The sequence below is a fragment of the Ahaetulla prasina genome, chromosome 2 (genome assembly GCF_028640845.1).
Source record: "Ahaetulla prasina isolate Xishuangbanna chromosome 2, ASM2864084v1, whole genome shotgun sequence".
Taxonomy (NCBI): domain Eukaryota; kingdom Metazoa; phylum Chordata; class Lepidosauria; order Squamata; family Colubridae; genus Ahaetulla; species Ahaetulla prasina.
The window spans coordinates 181,501,584-181,524,150 of record NC_080540.1 but is presented as its reverse complement, the minus strand read 5'-3'; the positions used below and the strand labels follow the sequence as shown (position 1 = coordinate 181,524,150).

General features: G+C 38.9%; 1 protein-coding gene across 1 annotated transcript in view; it reads right to left on the bottom strand.

The window, feature by feature from the left end:
- The window catches only part of VAV1 (vav guanine nucleotide exchange factor 1), a 72,037-nt gene that overhangs the window by 16,262 nt on the left and 33,208 nt on the right, over window positions 1-22,567 (bottom strand). Inside the window, exons 4-17 of the mRNA XM_058172607.1 lie at window positions 20,061-20,126; window positions 18,746-18,854; window positions 18,335-18,427; window positions 17,443-17,511; window positions 12,843-12,946; window positions 11,706-11,805; window positions 10,193-10,288; window positions 9,599-9,667; window positions 5,007-5,093; window positions 3,718-3,803; window positions 1,970-2,102; window positions 1,621-1,730; window positions 807-908; window positions 528-625 (exon numbers count right to left, since the gene is read on the bottom strand). Coding sequence (XP_058028590.1) covers window positions 528-625; window positions 807-908; window positions 1,621-1,730; window positions 1,970-2,102; window positions 3,718-3,803; window positions 5,007-5,093; window positions 9,599-9,667; window positions 10,193-10,288; window positions 11,706-11,805; window positions 12,843-12,946; window positions 17,443-17,511; window positions 18,335-18,427; window positions 18,746-18,854; window positions 20,061-20,126 — 1,322 coding nt within the window. The remainder of the gene's footprint in view (window positions 1-527; window positions 626-806; window positions 909-1,620; window positions 1,731-1,969; window positions 2,103-3,717; window positions 3,804-5,006; window positions 5,094-9,598; window positions 9,668-10,192; window positions 10,289-11,705; window positions 11,806-12,842; window positions 12,947-17,442; window positions 17,512-18,334; window positions 18,428-18,745; window positions 18,855-20,060; window positions 20,127-22,567) is intronic.

Below are 22,567 nucleotides of genomic sequence, written 5' to 3'. Positions count from 1 at the left end.
GCAACCTCAACAGTTTGATGATTTGTACACAAATATTTGTAACTGATCACATTCACTATGGCAACTATTTTATAAGTAGCCAACCCCCCCCCCATAACTATTTTATAAAATTGTTTCCATCAAACTTTCCCCCTGCTACCTCAAGACATTGGACTAAAATTGTCCAACCATTTATAGCCCCAAATATGTAGAGGGCACAGGTAGCTGGCCTTTGCTGCATATTGTCCTACAGAAAGCCTAGCTTCCAAAGGCTGAGACTTAGGCACACAGGCATATAGGCTTTCCCCATCCCTGTGTAATATGTAATATCATAGCTCTTTTAGGGACTTCTCTACTACTGATTTAATGTCCTGAGTCAGAAAAAAGAACTGCTGCCATAAATCAGTGGTTTTGCCTGTGGCTTTCCTGAAGACCTCATAGCACCTTGTTAAATAAACTAGGGTCCTGCAATAGAGGCTGAGAACATTGGGAATTGCCAGATTGTTATGGCATATTGTTATGCAAGTGAGAAGGATTTGGCTACTTACCTGAACTGGACTTTCCACATGGTGACACCCGGCCAAGACATTCCTTATGAGCAGGTGACCTGCATTTGCTGCAACGATAGCCCTGATAGAAGGTTCCTCTGTGAGCAGATAGAAGAGTATGGAGAGTAAGTCCAGATATTTAACTTTTCAGGATTACATGGGATATGGCCTAGTTATTTTACAAGGCTGTCTGCTTCTACGTATAAAATGGCAGCTGTATTATGAAATATTTAGAATTTATTCAAGCAGGGATTGAAGTATATGGTGTAGCATACATACCTCAGCAGCATCTGGCAGGCTTTGCATGAGGTGGTATCTTCAAACGAATACATGTAGAATTCGTGTCTATTGGCCTTGGCATTTTCAGGATAGATATTGGAGCTGTACCAGGGAATAAGAAGAAGGCACTTAGCAAGAAAAATGCAATACTTCTGTTTGCTATGTCTTTTGCTTTGTAAAAGGCATTAGGAAAGCAGTATATAGATTGTTTGGCCCTCTTAAATTAATTTTCTCTTTTTGTTCATGAGTTTGGTTTTCTATACTCCAGCTGGTAAAAGTTGAAAATGCTGATATTCTCTGAAACATTCCTATGATTTCATTTCAAGAGAAAGCTAAAGAAGTATAGGCTAGTTTGTGAAAAATTAAGATGAATAAACAAAGATTCTTAATAGAGATTTTCACAATCCGAGAAGTCCTCTTATCTTATTTTCTTATCCTATTTCTCATTTTGCTTTGTCAAAAGTAACTCCAGCAATTTGCTGAACTTCATGAAATAATGAAATGTGGGAAATGTTACAGTTTTTGATTAGCTAATAGGAAACACGTTTAATGACTATAACTATCTAACTTCTGTTGAAGCCTTCTGATTCCTTCCTTCCTTCCTTCCTTCCTTCCTTCCTTCCTTCCTTCCTTCCTTCCTTCCTTCCTTCCTTCCCTTCCCTTCCCTTCCCTTCCCTTCCCTTCCCTTCCCTTCCCTTTAATGTGCCCTGTGAAATCTGGAATGGATCCATCATGCTGAAATTGGTCCAAAACACAACAGACTTGGAATGATAAAGGTCATCATGCCAAGGCTAGAGGAATAGAAGAAACTTACAGAGCCATTTCAAATTGTTCCATCCACTTCTTTTTCAACTCTCGCGTCTTGAAGTACAATTCATAGCCCGAGAATCCATTAAGCTCAATTAGAACAAACATATGAGTCCACTGACAACAAAAAATGCACAATAATTTATTAAGGCAAAATCTGGGGCACTTTAATCCCAGACCCCTTTCCCCCTATTAATCCCCTTTGGAGGGAATGTAGTACAATAGCTTAAAAAGGAAGCACAGCATTGCCCTGTTGGGCTAAAATAAAATTTAGTCCTAATTCTAGAGCAAAGTAGAATCCATGATTGCCATTCTTTTCCCAGGTTTTCCCCCGATAAGATGTACTCAGAGTTTACCTTCTTGTTGTCCTTTTCTGCAGAAGAATCATCTCGGACTTGGTAGTTGCACAGATCAACAAATAACTTCATTTCATATGAATCCCCTTTTCGCTTGCAGATTAGCAGAGCTTTATCCAGGAGAAAACCATATCTACAAGAGATAGTTAACTTGAGAAATGTATTTCATAAACAAATACAATGCTGAAGCAGACCTGTCTGGATAGCAACTGTAGTCATCAAACAATGTTGACTTGCTCAGTATTCTCTTGAGATGTATGCACATAGAAATTAAGAGCATCCTCAGTGATGACAGCAACCTCTGACCCTTCCCTCATCAATTCATAACTGATTAGACCCATGATGTAACTTGACAAAGAATATTGGAAAGCAGCAGTTAGATGGACAATTCTATTCATGAATGACAACAACTGTGGGTGTTTGAAAGAGCAAGTATTCGCTCCTCCTGTCCTTAAAAAAAATGCTATCAGTACAGAGAGTAACTATAATGACAAAATCAAGCAGTGTAAGCCAAGACTAGACCTATTATTAGGCAGAGGCAGCAGATGTTGATTGCTATGAAAAAGAAGCAAATGGTTGTGGAAGATGATCTTGTACATGGGATAAGCATGAAAAAAGTCACAGAGGTATGACTGAGCAGACAAATCAGAGCTATCTGCTTACCCTGCAGAGAAAAGAGATAGATAACAGAAACCAGACTCTTGTCTGGTGTAAGGGATGCAATATAAAGGCACAATAAATTCCACTCATTGTGGTCCATGCTGTTAATAACTGTAAAGGGGGGGGGGGCTAAAATCCTTTTAGTAGGGAAGAATGTAGGTGGGTAGCCATAGTAAAGTCATCCTACAGTACTATCAGATGTTACATTCCATGTTACATCACAGCTGTAAAGAACCCAGTTCAATATACTGCTTTCTTTATCATTCCTGTGTAAGAGTTCTGGGGTATATAACCCATAACTTTGCTTAGTTTGGGGCTCTTTTGCATTCTTTTGGCTAGGAGCCCAGTGAAGGACATTTTGTTGCATCTATCTCCAAATTGTTTGGTTCCTTATTTAAAGTGGGCATTTTCCACCTCAAATCCTATTTTGCTGTAAATATTTTAAACATATACCAATATAGAAAAGAAATGCAAAATAAAATAACTTTTTAACTGCCATTTAATGACAGATTTTTGCTGTCTGGACATGACAGGCCTAATTCATAAGTAAGTATAATTGCACTGAGTACAAGAAACATTGCTCAGGTGGTAACTGACCATTAGTTCTCCCGCCATATCCAGCAGAAAGCAATAAACTGAAGCAAACTAATTACCCAGAAATATCTGCAAAGAAGCTCCTTAGTTCATCGTCTGGACTCTGTGCTAAATAGGTTTATGCTATAAGGCAGCAGAGAAAATACTGGGTTGCTTAGATTTGATTTTTAAGAAGTGTCACTCTATCTATAAAAAAATCTAATAAAGAGTAGAAAGTCCAAAGATACATATTAGTGTGGAGAAGACATTCCTGAGATACACTATCCAGAACTAGGATATCAATAGCATAGATGCTCCCTATCTCAAACTTTTTTCTTTTACGTCTGACCCTTTCAGGTTTGGCAACAAAGCAGAACAGTTAATGAAATGCTTTCACATTTGCAAACACTACTTTTGCTTTCAGTATTTCTGTAAATATCATAAATAACATGCAGTATCTGATACATTTGGCTTTGGGACATATGACTTTATATTGCTACCAAAATGTTCATCACCTGTCTAATTTGGAGCGCTTCTCTCCAGCAATAATCTTCAGCTCTCCATCAATTTTCGGCCTCCCAAAGTGAGCCAGGGATTGTGACTAGGAGAAAAGAAAACCATCTTATTTACAAGATATAAACTCTTTTCCTGTAGGAGTTGCTCCTTCCAGTGGCTGGTTTCCAAAATAACATTAATAAAGGGAAACATGAATGATTTCATTCTCCAGATTTCATTTTCCAAATAGCAGCCATGAGTTTCTGCATGAAGGCCATGAAGTTAAGGCACAATATAGTTTGCTAAATAAAAATTACTCCTCCTACTCCCTCAGCCTAAGAATAAAAATAGATATCACATGGAAAGAACGAATCAGGGCTGGGAATGAGAGAAAGAATATTTACTGGAAGAATGGTGCAAATGCCCTTTGTTCTTGAGGCCAATGTTGAATTAAAGGTTGTCATTAGCAGGTTAGCAGTGCAGCCAGCAGCAAAAGAAGAAAAAAGCCATTGAATCAATTGATTGGAAGTCATGGAAGATGAAAGAAGAAGGGTGGACTATATATAGTATGGAAGAAGATGAAATGCAGTGGTAGGATTGTACCAATGAAAGTTCAAAACAGAACAGGTTTTGATGAAAAAAGCACCCAAGGAGCCAATGGAAGGAGGATGGTGGGCAGAGGTTGGAGAACAGGGTAGACCGATAGACTGAAACTACCTAGCAATATTACTCAGAGATGAAAAGAGCTAAGCAAGACATAACAGCCTGAAACAAAAAAACAAAACAAAACTAAGAGGGAACCAGAAGAAGGTAAACAATGGAAGGGTCAAAGGCAAATTAGAAGGTCACAGAATGAACATTAATAAGTGAATGGATCTGACAAGATATGGAAAGAAAAGACCCCCCACCAGTAACCTTCAGGATGAATTTGAGGATACAGGAGGAACTTTCAAAATACTGGATAGCAAGAGTACCAGCATTTGGGGAAGAAGGCAGGTAACATATTAGTAGGCTGTGGGTGTGTGCTATTTTAGGGTTTTACTTTTTAGTGATTTCCCCTTCTTAGACTGAACCTACATAGCCCACCAATGGGTGACCTCTTGATATGATAGATTATAAAAGCAACAATTCCCAAACAAGATGATCAACAACTGGGCTAACTGGAGACAGTGGAACTATAATCTATTTGGACCAGTGAGCTGTCCCATCGATTTGGTATTGGATATAATTAATGTACAGGATTAATCTCAAAAGGAATTGAAAATGTTCAATCTAAGATTCTACCAAAGTCCCTCACAGCAATACTCACCAGATTCTCTATGGAAAGTTGGAAATTAGTTATTTGTTTCAGTGTTTCATTGTCTCGTTTGACCTCATTCACACATTGAGCCAGATCCTAGTGAAATAAATAAATAATTTGGTTTTCATTCAGTAACAGAAAATTCAGGAACAGTTGAAATAATTGTCCAATAGAAAATATAAGTGTAAACAATTATTAATAAACATGTAATTTATCATTTGGCTTAATTTACCAGAATAAGTACTTTTGTGTTAGTACTTAATTCCCACATACACTCTTTGCACAGCCAAATCTTTTCACATTGAGGGGGATTGCTAATTCTTCTTTATGAAAAAATAGCATTCCCCCCTCAAAAAAAAAACCCCAAAAAAAGGGAGGGAAATGTTTTTGTTTTTTTAAAACTTTTTCAATTAAAAAAAAACAACCCACTCTGATTTCTCCAGTGATGTCAACCTTAGAGTCAAATCAAATTATTTATTTATTTATTTATATTTATTTATTTATTTATTTGTCACAACAGTATATATAAGCATAAGCATGAAATAACTATACAATATATAAGCATATATATAAGTATGAGTATGTAATAACTATATTAATTGGATATAACAAAAGGAAACAATAGGAGAGGAACGGTAGGCACGCTTGTGTTCTTATGCATGCCCCTTACAGACCTCTTAGGAATGGGGTGAGGTCAACAGTAGACAGTTTTTGGTTAAAGCTTTGGGGATTTTAGGAAGAGACCACAGAGTCAGGTAGTGCATTCCAGGCATTAACAACTCTGTTACTGAAGTCGTATTTTCTGCAATCAAGATTGGAACGGTTCACATTAAGCTTACTTTTTTTTTTTATTCGCATTTATACGCCGCCCTTCTCCGAAGACTCAGGGCGGCTTACACTATGTTAGCAATAGTCTTCATCCTATTTGTATATTTCTATACAAAGTCAACTTATTTATTTATTTATTAAATCTATTGTCTGCTCATGTATTGTTGTGATTGAAGCTGAAGTAGTCTTCAACAGGGAGGACATTGTAACAGATAATTTTTTTTTGTTGTTGTTTACATTTATACCCCGCCCTTCTCCGAAGACTCAGGGCGGCTTACACTATGTTAGCAATAGTCTTCATCCTATTTGTATATTTCTATACAAAGTCAACTTATTTATTTATTTATTAAATCTATTGTCTGCTCATGTATTGTTGTGATTGAAGCTGAAGTAGTCTTCAACAGGGAGGACATTGTAACAGATAATTTTTTTTTGTTGTTGTTTACATTTATACCCCGCCCTTCTCCGAAGACTCAGGGCAGCTTACAATGTATAAGGCAATAGTCTCATTCTATTTGTATATTTTTTTACAAAGTCAACTTATTGCCCCCCCCCAACAATCTGGGTCCTCATTTTACCTACCTTATAAAGGGTGGAAGGCTGAGTCAACCTTGGGCCTGGTGGGGCTTGAACCTGCAGTAATTGCAGGCTCTGTGTTCTAATAACAGGCTTCTCTACTGCCTGAGCTATCCCGGCCCCTTAATTCTATGAGTTAAGCTCAGGTCATGTCGAAGGTGGCGGAGTTCTAAATTTTCTAAACCAAGGATTTCAAGTCTGGTGGCATAAGATATTTTGTTGTAATCAGAGGAGTTGAGAACTCTTCTTGTAAAATATTTCTGGACACGTTAAATTGTACTGATGTCAGAAATGAGGTGTGGGTTCCAGATAGGTGAGCTGTATTCAAGAATTGGTCTAGCAAATGTTTTATATGCTCTGGTTAGCAGTGTAATCTTTCTGGAGAAGAAGCTACGCAAGATTAAGTTTACAACTCTTAAAGCCTTTTTTGCTATGTAGTTGCAGTGGGCTTTGGCACTTAGATCATTTGATATGAATACTCCAAGGTCTTTAATGGGGTGAGGGTCATCAACAAGGTAATGTCCATCGAGCTTGTATTTAGTGTTCTGATTCTTTTTTCCAATGTGTAAGACAGAGCATTTGCTGGTTGAGATTTGGAGTTGCCAAGTTTTTGACCATTCCGACACAAAGTCAAGGTCTTTTTGAAGGGTAGCCGTATTGTTGGATCAAAACTAATAATATTATGATAATATAATTGCAAATAATCAAATTTTAGTGCCTAAATCAGGTATATTTATGTCATATCACAGTTCCCAAATTTAGAAGGGCCTTATCTGTAGCTCAATTCAATGTTCTCCTCACAGCTATCCTGGAAGGGAAATATAAGGGAAACCCCATATGAAACCATGTTCTTCTGTACTGGATATTATCATCAATTGATTATCCCAACTTTTATTTAACTTCCTGGGGCACTCTGATAACTTTTATTTGTACTACCTGTTAAATTATAAGGATGCATTTTTATTTATTTAATTAATTAGAAAATTTAGGTTGCTATCTACTTGTACATGGCAACTCAAGGTGGCTTACAAGGACATAAAAACACAATATAAAAGAAATAACAATAAAAATAATGAAATAATAACCCTCCCCCCATTAGAGAGAATTTTTCTCTGTAAAATTAATGAATTTTTGACACATTTGTGTCTGTTTTGCCACAAATGGCTGCTAATAGTTCTTACCGTTAGGAGATAGTTCTGTGTTATTTGTTTTATTAAATGTACTATTGTTCAATTACTGAAATAAAGTTTCTGTCTATTGATGTCTATTTCTATTCTGTCTATGTCTATTTCTGTCTATTGATGTCTATTCTGTCTATTGATCTGTCCATATACGTTTTTTGCAGTCAAATATTTTCATGTCAAGGAACCCTAAAGATGTTTCCTTTTTGAAAATAATTGCTGTGAGATTAGCCAGCATTACAAAAAATTATACTTGAGAGCTAGCCAAGAACTGAAGGAGTACGAATTATTTTTCTACGAACTCCTGAACTTCTTTTCTAAAGAGTTTGAAAGAAAGCTCCTCTTTTGCTTTTAAGGAGGCTGTTGTGGGCAGCTAGAGTTGTTTCCTCATTCCAAACTCATCTCAGAGTGAACGATCATGTTTTTCCATATGAAGTAGAAGTATAAAACTTAAGGTTGTCTTAGGCAACCTTCTTCCAAACAGAAAAAAGTCATATATTTAAAAAACTCAAAGAAAATTATATCCAAACTTTTCCCCAAATACGCAAGATGTAGTGGCTTACTTCCTAAACAACCTTTTGCTGAAGTGAATATATTATCTGACCAAGGGTGGGTTCCAAAACCCTTTGTTACCGGTTTGCTCATGTGCAGAAGCATCTGGGTGGGTGGGCGGAGCCTCCTGCCGCCGCCGCTACTAGTTCGCCCAATCCGGTGTGAACCGGTAGCAACCCACCACTGTATCTGACTCAGAGAGTCCTGCACTATAGAAATAATGTAAATCAATTTTGACCTTCAAATATTGTTTTGCGACAATTCAAATTTTCCTTGGCAGCTGGTTGATTAGAGTTATAGTCCCAAGTTGGAAACCCCTTGGGTTAGAGTGGGAGCAAGTATTTGACACCTCCTCCTCTTCCCTCCCCTCTTTCTCCTGCTCCCCCTCCCCCTCCCTTCATTTTCCTCATTTTCTTTTCTGGTCATTGAGGTTTAGACTATGGCTATAGTCGCCTCCAACAGCAGCCGCAGCTGACTGTTGGAGGCGAGTTATTGGCCCCAAAGGATAGGGTGCGCAACTTAGGTGTCCTCCTGGATGAACGGCTGTCATTTGAAGATCATTTGACGGCCGTCTCCAGGAGGGCCTTCCACCAGGTTCGCCTGGTTCGGCAGTTGTGCCCTTTCCTTGATCGGGATGCCTTGTGCACAGTCACTCATGCGCTCGTTACCTCTCGCTTGGATTATTGTAATGCTCTCTACATGGGGCTCCCCTTGAAGTGCACTCGGAGGCTTCAGTTAGTCCAGAATGCAGCTGCGCGGGTGATAGAGGGAGCTACGCGTAGCTCCCATATAACACCGCTCCTGCACAGACTGCACTGGCTACTTGTGGCCTTTCAAGTGCACTTTAAGGTTTTGGTCACTACCTTTAAAGCGCTCCATGGCTTAGGGCCTGGGTACTTACGGGACCACCTGCTGTTACCGCATGCCTCCCACCGATCCATACGCTCTCACAGAGAGGGACTTCTCAGGGTGCCGTCCGCCAAGCAATGTCGGCTGGCGGCCCCCAGGGGAAGGTCCTTCTCTGTGGGGGCTCCCACACTCTGGAACGAGCTTCCCCTGGGTTTACGCCAAATACCTGACCTTCGGACCTTCCGCCGCGAACTGAAGACACATCTTTTCATTCGCGCGGGGCTGGCTTAAATTTTATTGATTTTAAATTATCTATTATTAATTTTAATGGGGTTTTAGTTTTATATATTTTAAAGTTTTTTAGGCCAATTATAAAATAAGTTTTTTAATTTGTATTTTAAATTGTATATTGTATTGTTTGTTTTTATTTTTGGCTGTACACCGCCCTGAGTCCTTTGGGAGAAGGGCGGTATAAAAATCGAATAAATAAATAAAATAAATAAATAAATGGGAGGTCCAATAGAGCTACAGGTTCATAGTAGTTGCCATCAAAGAGATCAAATTCCCAAACCCCTTTTTAATTATGCCCAGAAAAGCCACAGATATTTCTCTTACCCTCATGGCATCTAGCGCTTGTCTCAGGTTTTCCTTTTCAGTTGGGTCTAGTGTGTATTTGATCAGCTCCTGGAGGAAAGAAGGAAGCAACAGGAGTTAACTGACCACACAAATATATGCTAAATCAATTATTGTGTGTTCTCTGATATTCATGTGCCACATCTCCACTGACAGTTGAAACTAAGATGGGGGTTTTGACTGTATAAATTGTAGAGTGTTGTCTCAAGGAACAAAAGGGTAGAGATAGTCTCATTGCTTCGAAGAAGTCTCTAAGAGGAAAAGACAGGACACTCAAGGCAAGGAGACCTTATCTAAACAAAGTTAATATTCTTGGCTTCCAGCTTCTTCTTTGTCTTCTTCCTCCAAACTCCCTTTCCCCCTGCCCTCTCCAAGCGCCACATTTCTGAATTTGATCAAGAAACTGGTTGCAGGCAATCTTGCTCAATCTTCCAGGAATTTCTCCAGCCCAAACTCAATAGGAGAGAAAGCTGCAGAAAAGACCTTGCTCAGATTTTCTGAGCATCATTCCTCCTTTCTCCATTCTTCATTCTCTCTCCTCAACATGGGGGACATAATCTGATAAAACACTATTACCTGAAGGAGGAGATGATATTTCAAGACCCGCTGCATGGGTACCATAAGGAGATCGCGCAGGCTGAACCGGCCGTTATTGGCCCGTTGGGAACATTCCTGAAAGGCAAAAGCATGATTTATTGCCATTTATACTTCTCCAGCAGCGGGGGGAAATTATTGCACCAGACCAAACTATAACTTATCAGCTATGAGTTATAGTTTCCTGATACTATGAGGTATCAGGAAACCAACTCCACAGGAAAGTTAGAACTTACTTTATTGAGAAGGCTTTAATTACAGAATTTTGTAGACCTGATTGTGCTGTCCCTCCATTCCCTTTTACATCCCAGTGGGTCAGAGAGGAGCCTGCCTGAATCTCTTTAGAATATTACCTTGTACCCTACTACCGTGGATCCAGGACTTAAGGAATGTCTCAACTTTCTCGACCTATATAAAAATTCTTGCCTATTTCCCTCAAGATCATCTCCCTGACCCTCCACATCAACAAAACCACATTTGCCATTCCTGACTTCTTGTTTTTAACTTAATAAGCCAGTGGTAAGACCGCATGTCTGCATCTAGAGCCTTGAAGTAGCTGCCAGACCCACCAGTATTGCATCAAACTAGCAAACCTTCTGTTCACTTGAGGCACTAGAACATGACACTGTCCTTCCTCTTTCCATTCGTTCTGGGGTTTTATTTTGCACATCTGATTTTTGCTGGAGTACCTTTGTTCTTTACATTTTTTCCCGGTTTTGTTCAGGGTCACTCAAGTCTTGGATGTGGGGCAAGGGACTCAGAACTTTTCAAAAATGGCAGTAGAGTTTTTACTTTTAATGTAACAGAGAAAAAGGACCCACTACTAAATGTATTGGTGTATTAATTTGATTGTGTACTTTTGTATAATTCTATTGCATAATGACAGTATGTAACAAGAGTTATATAGTGCCAGCTTTCCCAGGTAAACCAAATAGGAAACAGATCAGATTCCTTAAATCTACTTTATTGTAAGGCTACATTAACGAACAAAGCTCCTGTCATCTCTTCTTACAGTCTGATAAGAGGATCCATTTTGATCCTCTTATTCTTTCTCTGCCAATTATACAGCTGCAGGCTGCCCCCTCCCCGTATCTAATTGTTCCCTAGGCCACATCCCTTTCCTTGTTTACCAAGGTCACTCATAATACCGTTACATAAAGCAATGTACACTGATTTTTTAAAAAAGTTAACCAGTCTTCCTCCATTTGCCCTCCAAGTATGCTAGCTGAGAATTATGGGAACAGTAATCAGGTTGATGAAGCTGGGTTGTATCATTGCTAAAGTGGAAAGGCCAATAAAAGGATTATCATCTGTGCTGCAAAAACCTTGAATGATCAGTAGATGGCAACAAAGGGTACTATTTTTCTTTGTTGCCATCTAGCTGTCGTCCAGTTCTTGCAGCATAGATATAGAATTTGTAGATTATCATAAAAACAATTCTCGCCACTAAATATGGTACATAAAGCAACTTTTTGTATGAAATAGCACCTCTCACCTCTAGTTTCATGCGCACATCCACACTAATATTCGATACTTGGTCCAGGTATTTAGTAGCTGCTTCTATCTGACTGCAGTAGCGACCATAGAGCAAGAATCTGTAAGTGATGTGTAAGAAACCAGGGTAAATGACAGTTACATATCTATAGAGAAATACTCCAACTCGAACTTAGCTGTTACTGTCAGTATAGTTTATGGACTTGTGTATATTGTTAGGGAGTATTGGTGTTTGCATGGTTGAAAAGTCCAATTCTGAATGTTAAACAACACTCAGTGATTTGATTCAGATTTTATATTTCTCTGGGAACACAGGGAAATTAAGCAATTGAGTTACTAGATCTGGGCTTCAAAAATATGAATAGCTATTAGATGGCAGCAATTTGTCTTTGTCTTGCAATCTTGCATTGCAAGAAGGTCACATCATTCAATTGTAGATGAAATAGGGCTAGACTGCTCACAGGAAGATTTAATAATGAAGCTAAAGCTTAAATAATTTGGACATTCAAGGAGGCAAAAAAGATACAGGACACATATGAGGAAAAATTGAAGACAATTGAGAAAGGGAAAGGACAGAAAACAAAGTGGCTACGTACTATTTCTCATGATATTGGCAAGCACTCATGAAAATAACTCAAAGAAACATTTATTGGGACATGATCTTGATGAAATTATGTCTGGAGTTGAGTGAATGACTGAATGACCAAGTGGATATGCTGAATGTCTATAGCCATATTAGGTTACTCTAATTTAAAATATCTGCCTCTGGGATGGGCTTAGAATAACATGCCTGTTATGTTAGATATCAGCATGGGGCAGTATAGAAATAGCATCTTTCCAAAGACATGGTTTATTTATCAATAAAGGTCAAGGCATTTGGTACAAGACTGTATCAGTCTTTTTAATCTAGTAGTGCATTGCCACTGTAACATTTGTCTATTCACAAAACAGAAATACTTCTGCAGGTCTTAATACACTGCACATTTTGTAGCCCCAAAATGTATGTGAAAGAAAACTACTTCTGTGCTACAGTCTCAGGTAACCTTAGCATGATGGATATAATAAGGGGCTTGGCCAACTTTGGCTTAGATTTCCATAATTTGGGGGGAGCTTTAGACCTCTTGAGGAAGGCACTTACCGTTCTTTGTACTTAATAAACACTTGGTAGAGATTCTGAGAGTGGCTAAAAGACAAAGCATTCTTCAGCTCCACTAGAAAGCACCGATGAACTTTCAAAAGTTCCTGATGGAATAGAAAAACCATTGATAAAGTATAACTCATTTGTTTAGCTTGTTTGCATCTGATATTTTTACTAGCATAAAAACTGAGCAAGGATAATATCTATCATCAAGGGAGAGTTTTCAGAACTCTGTAGTGTTTGCCAAAGCAATTAATGTTAACCTCCACAATCATGTCTTGTCCTGATTCTCTTCTCATTCCTCTGTGTTTAGCTGTTGAATGTTGGTTGACAATCCAGAAAAGACCTTATATGATGTCTAAGGAGACAAAACTGGACCAGCATCATTTGAGCACAGGGTAAAATTGGGGGAGCAAAGTTGTTTTGATGATGCTTTAATGGCTCTGGAATTTCTTGCTGTAGAATTCTACTAGATTTCATTGCTTTATTTTTGGCAAGTTCAGTTCCAACAGGTTTTTAGATGTTATTTTTGACTGGATGTTTTAATATCAGTATTTTTATATTGCAGTTTTAGCTTAACAATTGACTGCAAATTTCATTCATTCGATGATATAAGGAGTGATTTCTCACTCTGGACAAGTATTGTGCTCTCCAAAGCCATACAACCCTAAGTGGTGAAGGGACTGGAGTTTTGGCAAAGATGAACCACCACTTCCAAGGTCCTGTTGGCCAAGACAACAGGCAAAGATGGCAGGGTAGAAGGTCAATCCTTTTTTTTTTCTTATGGCAAGCCCTTTTTTTGAAAACAACAATAACAGCAACAGCAAAACTCTCTTCCAATGATATACTAATAGGAAACCCATAATAGTTTCTGTTTTATTTAGGGTTGACTCAATCTAGAACAGTTATCCATAGCATAGATTGATTGGAAGAGCTACCCAGCAGCGCCTTCATTATATTTATTTATTTATTTATTTATTTATTTATTTATTTATTTATTTATTTATTTATTAATTAAACTTTTATACCGCCCTTCTCCCGAAGGACTCAGGGCGGTGTACAGCCAAGATAAAAAGCAATAAATATACAAAGTTAAAAATCAATTTAAAATACTTATTCAATGGTGGCCGAATTAAAACCGTCAAATTGACGAACCTAAAATACCCCATATAAAATTACAGAAGATTTAAAAATTTAAAATTAAAATTTAGAAATTTAAAAAGTCTAAAAAATCAGTCCAGTCCCGCTTGAATGAATAAGTGAGTTTTAATTCCCGGCGAAAGGTCCGAAGGTCAGATATTTGGCACAAACCGGGGGAAGGTCGTTCCAGAGAGTAGGTGCTCCCACAGAGAAGGCCCTTCCCCTGGGGGCCGCCAGCCGGCATTGCTTGGCGGACGGCACCCTGAGGAGACCCTCTCTGTGGGAGCGTACGGGTCGATGGGAGGCATAGGGTAACAGCAGGCGGTCCCGTAAGTACCCGGGCCCTAAGCCATGGAGCGCTTTAAAGGTGGTAACCAAAACCTTGAAGCGCACCCGAAAGACCACAGGTAGCCAGTGCAGACTGCGCAGGAGTGGTGTTACCCGGGAGCAACGTGGTGCTCCCTCAATCACCCGCGCAGCTGCATTCTGGACTAGCTGAAGTCTCCGAGTGCACTTCAGGGGTAGCCCCATGTAGAGAGCATTGCAATCCTATATGGAAAATATAGGGGCATTTCTGTTCCAGATTAACTCTGTCAAGCAATTGTCTAAGTGGTAAGGATTGCTATGTCACAGTTTGTGTTAAGTATTTAAAGAAAGGTCAGATAAAAATATGAAAATAAAGACACTTGTTCTCTCTGTAGATTCTGTAGATTCTCTCTGTTTTTCTTTTTTCTTTTTGATAATTTAAAAATGTTAAATTTAAATGTCATGGAAATTCTAATTTTTTTCCATTTTTTAATTTGTCATTTGTATAATGGCTATATCTTTCCTGTAATTGTTGATTTAAAGGAGGAGGAGAAGAAAGAGAAGGAGGAAGAGGAGATGATCATATATTTAGATTAAATTCTACTGAACAGAGAGGGAATTACTTTGAGTCAAGCTTTCATCCTATCCAGGCCATTTTGAAACCAAGTCTCATAATACATGCATAGACAAAAGCAAAGAGAATGGAATGGAAATGTCTCACCTCCCAGGTAAACTAGACAGGAAATAGAACTAGATGAACTAATTCCAATTTATCATAAGGAAGCCATTAACAGAGTCTTCCAAGTCTGGAAAGTAAAATTTCCCACCACCACTTTTAAATGCTTGATCCATTTGGGAGGGTCCTTCCTAAGTTTCTTTCTCCGACCGTTAAGCCACTGAGGGCTCCTGACTCTCTGATCTGGTTGTTTTCTAGGCAGCATCTCTTCCCCTCATTCCCCAGGACCATCCACAAATTCCTCTACAGAAAGCAAATTCAGCCTTTATTCTCCATAAAATTAAAATGAGATGTAAGAAACATTTTTAAGGAAACAGTTAAGGAGGAAGATTCTGGAGGAATATAATAAGAAATGTCCCATAGGATTTGGATGTTGTTATGAAGTAGTCAGATAAAACTATTGCAACTTACTCATGTTTGAAAAGTTTTTGATATTCTTGGTCTGACTCTGTGTGTGCAATCCATGCAGATTAAAGGAGAGCTCCATGTGTCACTGGGACAATCCATGCAGTATTTTACATAACCTGGAGTCAGCCAAAAGAAGCTAGAGCCAAGATCTGGGGAGCTCTGCTTTTTCACCCTTTGGAAGGGAAACCCCATTCACTGGAAAGGATAATGAATCCAAAGGCTCCTCTGCTGCTATTTCAAGACTCAGGATTGAGCCACAAAGCACTTGTCTAAAATAAATGGCTCATTTTTGCAGGTGAGTCACTCTGGCCGTGGAAAGAGAGAAGGGAAATGACACATAAGCAAACCCAAACCAGCAAGGTTAAAAAGGACATAGCAAAGGAAGGAAGTCTAGGCCACAAGTGTAGCAAAATGAAAGCCGGTCCAGGAGGGAGCTTATTGGAAATCAGCTGTCCTGGGGGTCATAGGCTGAGTGCCATTCTTTTAAATGCATTGCAGATCAGGTTTTTGGTGCTCTGTGGTCATGGGATCTGAGGACTGCATCATCATGCAACATAACGCATGGGGCACATATACTGCAAATCACTACAAATGCATCATGATTATTTGTAAAAACCTAGCTGTGTATTGCTGGCAAAGGGAAAAAGGCCAGGGAAGGCTTCAAAGCTGGAGTTGTTTGGCTTCATATGGAAAGACTGCCAGGGCCAAAGGATATTATTATACTATGGAAGATATTGAAACCACACTGGTTGGCCACTAGAATCCAGCCCCACTCTTCCCCTGCCTAGTACTATAAAATCCACCACTGGTCAGGCTGGTTAAAGGATGGTAGGCCTTACTTCCTCAGTCTGCAAATAGTGTCAGCTGCATAGGACAGAAGTAAAAGGGATTCAGATGGTTAGAAGGAAATTAAATATTTGTATTCATTTATTTGGTCATTATATAACAAGGTAGAGATAGTTATATTCATGTCTGAAAATAAATTTTATAACCTTTATTTTCCTTCTGCTTATTATTTATTTATGATATTGATTTATATGGCCAAACAACTGGCAAATAACTCAAGATGGCTAATAATAAAACCCCCACTATGATTAAAACAACAGCTCACCCAAAGAGCAAACCTAGAAAAGGAAAAAAACAACCACTGTGTAAAAACAGGCTCAGTTAGAGCCTGGGCACAATGCTCAGGATCTTAGCACTTCTGGCTGCTTTTGTTAATTTTAATTTATTTGTTTCTTTTTCTTTCTTTCTTTTTTACATTCTACTTGGTCAAGGAGCATGCATAGCTCCCCTTTCTATTTTACTTTATGTATGTATGTGTTTATATAGACTTTTTTCATGAAAAATTACTTTTTTTGTAATCATAACATGAAAGTTAATATTGTAAATGTACTTTTATTTGTGCAGAAGAAATGGCAAGCTTTTAACTATTTCTTTTGTTTTCTCTTTCTACACTTTTTTCTTTCCCCTTCCTTCCTTCCTTCCTTCCTTCCTTCCTTCCTCCCTCCCTCCCTCCCTCCCTCCCTCCCTCCCTTTGTTTTAGTTTTTATGTAAAACTTTTAATAAAACCATTAACTTGTTTCCTGGCCTCCCTTCTACAGACTTGATTTACCTCATTTCTACATCTTAGTGCTGCCTTATGGTGTGAACTATATCAGTCAACAGTAAACTTTATCAGGCATGATGGAACTCAAGCCTACATGTTTCTTTGCCATTGTCAAGATTTCTACATGGGAACTGATTCTGGAGTTTGCATTTCAAACTGTATTGGAAGGAAATTTACTGGATGTCATCTGCAAATTTCTGTCTATAGCTGTTAGACCAGTGAAATCCTATGTTCATAGAAATCTCTCAAAGGTGCCTGCATGGCAATGACTTGACTGCTCTTGCACTAAATTAATTAAATCTATCTCTATAAATCTATAAAGAGGCGCATTAAATGTATGTAGGAGTGCTGATACAAAATTCCTGAAAATTAGTATAATCAAAAGCATAGGAAGATCTTACCTCAATATTAATAAAAATATTCTCAAGGTCCTGAGGTTGCAAGAACAATTGCAGTGGTTTCATAAAATGCTGCAAAGAAAAGATCCTGGTTGAAATGACCAGTAGCAAGATAATTCAAGAGAGAAGATACTGAAGAGAAATAAATATACAGCATTAACTAAAAGAACACTTCATATTAGGAGGAACCAAGACAATCCTGCAATTGCATTTGTACAATTCTCATCAAGATCTTGTGGAAGAAGCTCAAGAGACTCAAAAAATAAATGAGCGCATGTTCTGACTTCTTCTTTGAAATGAAAATAGTTAACATCTCCATTGCTGGATTAGGAATAGCATAGAGAGAGGGAGGCATTTTCCAATGACTATGGAAGCTCATGCCACCATAACAGATCTCCTAGAAGACATGTCTGACTAAGGGATTTCCAACCTCACTTCTGCACCTGCAAATCAGATGAAGATGTGGAGGACCCAGGAGAACCCATATAGACTTCCCTTGGACCTCATGATGTTAAAAGTAACATAGCATGTCCATTTTTTCAAAGTTGCTGAGTTCAGCATTTCCATGACAGCATTAAGTAATGAAATGGGGAGACAAAGTCCTGAAGGATTTCTCTACATAGTCAGTGGGGCTCAAAATCACAACTTATATTTTTGCTAGCTATGAATAATGGAGTACTAAACATTGTGGCAGAAGTTGGCCAGCCCCATTTTTATTTCTTTTCTGATACTCAGTAAGGTCCTGATTCACTGACTTCCTGTTTCTTATCTTCCATATCAATTAATTCTGTTCCAAGGAAGCTGCTCTTTTCAAATATATGGCAGAGAAAAATACAGTACCACCTGAACTATTGGTAAGGAAGAAGTGAATTAGATGGATATCGAGCATAAAAACCTGGTGAATAGATTCTAGTGTGCTTGTGTATTTTTCTTCTGTTTGTTGGATCTCCTGAAGGCAGCATTTCCTCTTATCGAGTTCAGTCATTCGCTGTTGCAAGACACAAATCACAGTGAAAGTCCTTGTTTATGGAAAAAGAGTAAGATGTCTATTGAATATCCATGGCCTCTGCTGTTGAAGCCAGGAGATTACATTTCAAATATAAGTCCATCTATAAAATGGAAATGAAAATAATTTTCCTATTTTTAAATTGGTTTAGTTCTTTCACAAATTGCCTACAATCTGTTGGGGACATAATTAACACATCAATTGCAGAAGTGATACTTTCTTTGGATAGATTGCTGAAGGATTTGAAGGTTTTGCAGCCAATTCTGCCTCATAGAGAAATACCACTTCCCAGCTACTTACTGGCGTGACACTTGGCTCTGATCTCATCAGGTCCTGGTAGATCTCATCCCCTTCCTCTTCCTCATTCTCAACACAATCATAAAGGTCATCATCTTCCTCCATAGTGTCACTGGTGAAAAAGGAAACAGAAAAGGAAAACCCACATTGCAAATATTACAAGATCAGCCTTTCCCAGAGAAAGGTGGGAAATCTACCATTTTAGAAAAACTCAATCCAAGTGGCAGTCTGATTGTAAGAAATCATCTGGATCAGGGGTCTCCAACCTTGGTCCCTTTAAGACTTGTGGACTTCAACTCCCAGAGTCTCTCAGCCAGCAAAGCTGGCTGAGGAACTCTGGGAGTTGAAGTCCACAAGTCTTAAAGGGACCAAGGTTGGAGACCCCTGATCTGGATAATATTAGAGGCTGGTGCCCCCAAATTGGCAAAATGTGACTTTTGAAGGTCTGTTTCTCCATCCCTTGGTACTGAAATATATGATGTATAGGTAACAGATTCCTCCCAACAATAATATCACTAAACAAAACCTTAAATGCACTTCCAGTATGACATTTCCCTTAAAAACAGAACTTTAGCTTCTTCATATCTTTCATTTATTCTAACAGCTTATTGCATTTCTTCAGACTCTGGAAGATGCAATTGCATGTTTGTGGAGCATGTTTATGGAGCATGTGAAAACATTTTCCCCAATATGCCCTGCTTTGTTAGAGAAGCTAAAGATTCAATGGCAACAGTTCTTAGAAGTGTTAATTTGAGTTAATTTGTTTTAACATGAAAGGGATGAAGCACCATAGTCCTTTTGGGGCACATTTTTTTCTCACAAATGAAGACAAATCCCAGGATAATGTTGCAGAATCCAATCTGAGCTGGTCACTGGGACCAAAGGTTTATTCTTCCAAGCTTTGGGGCTTGGGTGGGTTCCAGCACGAGCTTGGAAGCTTGGAAGAATACATATTTGATTCACTTGGGTGACCAACTCATATTGGATGCTACATATTTTTTTCTCCCAAATATTCTTTACTCTATTCTGTAAATACTTTTTTAACTATGATATGAATAATGACTCCAAAGGAGACAAACAGATCTACAGTTTTAGTGACGGTGGACTAGATGACAGATTTCCTAATGCTTCAAGAAGCACGGCTGAGTCTGAAAGCCTACAACAGTAAACAAATCTGCAGTTTTTCAACATGCAGTAATACAAAATGCTTTACTTGTTGGATTTGTAATTGTATATTTATTCAAGACCTCGTATCCACCCCAAAATCAAAAGCAATTCCAGTCTATGAATTCCCTTCTCAAAGTAAAGTGGTTCTTACTCAATTTGATCTGATAAACCACTGTAGATGTCATCATCTGCAATGCTCTCTTCTGTGGGAAATGGCCTGTAGGTAATAAAAATGCTCAAGTTCAGGCAAACATAGCCAGAGTGCAAATCATGCAATTATAGAATATTAAATGTAATATTCACAATATTTGGAGATTTTGAAGCCATCCCTTTCACAAAGCAAGTGATTCTGAGCTGTGTAATAACTAAAATCATTATCATTAGCAAACATTAAAAAGCTATACAATAAACAGCTAAAACAAGAATAATAGACGAAGGGAATCCCTAAGGTCCCTGGCCCTCTGGCACAACTGGATCATGAGAGACTTTTGGAGGCTTAGGAGCAATGAGGCCATCCACGCCTCAATGGGGGAAGAGACGACACAGCATAGGGGCCCAGCCAAATCAGAAAAGGCCAGTCCATCTCAGGCAAACACTCAGCAGGGACTATTGACTGTGCAGGATGACTGCCTCCCAAGCCTACATCCTCCCAAAGTAAGTCAAATGGAAAACACTGCATATTTTGTCTTTTTTTCATCAAACAGAAATTAAAAGTATGCTGGAAAAAAAGTTCCAAGGTTATGTGTCAAAAATCTTCAATGAAATCATAGTCAATTGTATGGATGTCCCAAAAAGAAGCAAGGCTGCTTCTCATCCTTAATCTAAGTTATGGTGAAAAGGAAGATCCAGGTTTTCCCATCTCCCAGTGCTATTAATGTAGGAGGTCTATGGCATAAATTCTAGAGCGGTAATACTGTTCACCCAATAAAGAATTCCTGGGCACTTTAAAAGTGAATGCATTTATTAGGTACAAGTCGATCGGCTGCATCTAATGATTTAGTTAAGGTAAAGGTAAGGTAAAGGTTCCCCTCGCACATACGTGCTAGTCGTTGCTGACTCTAGGGGGTGGTGCTCATCTCCGTTTCAAAGCCGAAGAGCCAGTGCTGTCCGAAGACGTCTCCATGGTCATGTGGCCGGCATGACTTAACACCAAAGGCACACGGAACGCTGTTACCTTCCCACCAAAGGTGGTCCCTATTTTTTCTACTTGCATTTTTATGTGCTTTCAAAACTGCTAGGTTGACAGAAGCTGGGACAAGTAACGGGAGCTCACCCCGTTACATGGCAGCACTAGGGATTTGAACCGCCGAGCTGCCGACCTTTTTGATCGACAAGCTCAACGTCCTAGCCCCTGAGCCACCACGTCCCTAATGATTTAGTTAGTCAAAGCTTATACTGCAATGAAACTATTGTGCCATAAATTTTTCATCATAAAGCCATAAGCTGAAAGCGATTATCCATTCAATATATCTGTCTATTTGGAAGGGAAACTTCTGAAACACATTTTCTGGGTTCTTCCCCCAGCTAAGTTTAATTCATTACCCTTTGATCTTCATGAAAACTATAATAACATAAAATTTCCTGTCCCCACAGGCAAACTCAATCCTGCCAGAGATGCAATGCTGGCAAATGGTGCTGCTCTTATTTACAGTGTAAATGGAGCCTTCAGGACAAGAACTGGTGGATCTGCCTTGTTGTCATTTTCAACCAAAAGTTGTTAGCTGACAGGAAGATATCCATCACACGCCTTAATGTGGAATGGGGATGCGCAAGGGAAGGAGGCAAGTGTTCATAGGCAGCTGGACTAATAGGCTTAGTCACCTAACAAAATTTCCTCTAATTCTAGAGTATCAGTTGCTTTTAAACATGGGCTTAGCATTATTCCAGAACAGTGCTACTTTGGAATTGCATAATCACAATACGATGGAAATAAATAATTCATGGTTCTTTGCAATTATCCTAAATCAAAAGGACATTGAAATAGGATAATCTTCACAGTCTTGCAAAATTCAAGTAGACCCAGGAGCAATTGTACCTGTATAGGAAGAATTATCCAAAATGCCAAAGTCACTGCTGAAAAGATCTAATGTCTAGTCAATGCCACCTGTACCTCCAGGGAGAATAGTATCCTCAGCAAACATTTTTTCAGTGTTTGGACTGAGCAAACAAAATTATCTCTGGCAAGGAGGTTCCTGATGTACCTTGATGCTGTACTTTAACTGCCACTCAAATTAAGCCAGCAGGCAGCAAGGTCCATTCCTCCTAATGGTGCTGCTGGAAACTGCCCTCCCACAAGGATGGCCCTGAGCTGAACCTGGACCAAGTGACACCAGGCTCAGATGACAAGCCTATCAGGTAATTCCTGTCTCAACACATGGATCAACAGGCCATATATTATGAGTAGCAACCTACTTTGTCATCTGTACTGCCTGCCACTTTTAACACTGTTGGGAAGCGTCCACTCAGAGGACCAAAGTAAAGGTGGCAGGACACAACTGACATGGACATGAAATGGCATTCATTGATCTGAAACAGAATCTGCAAATTGTGGGGAAAAACTAGGAAGAAGATTTGAATCAGGTCAGGAAGCCTATTGTCAAATAATGCAGCAATTTCAAATTAGTTCTGCTCTGGAGTAGCAGGTTTTCCCTATTAGCG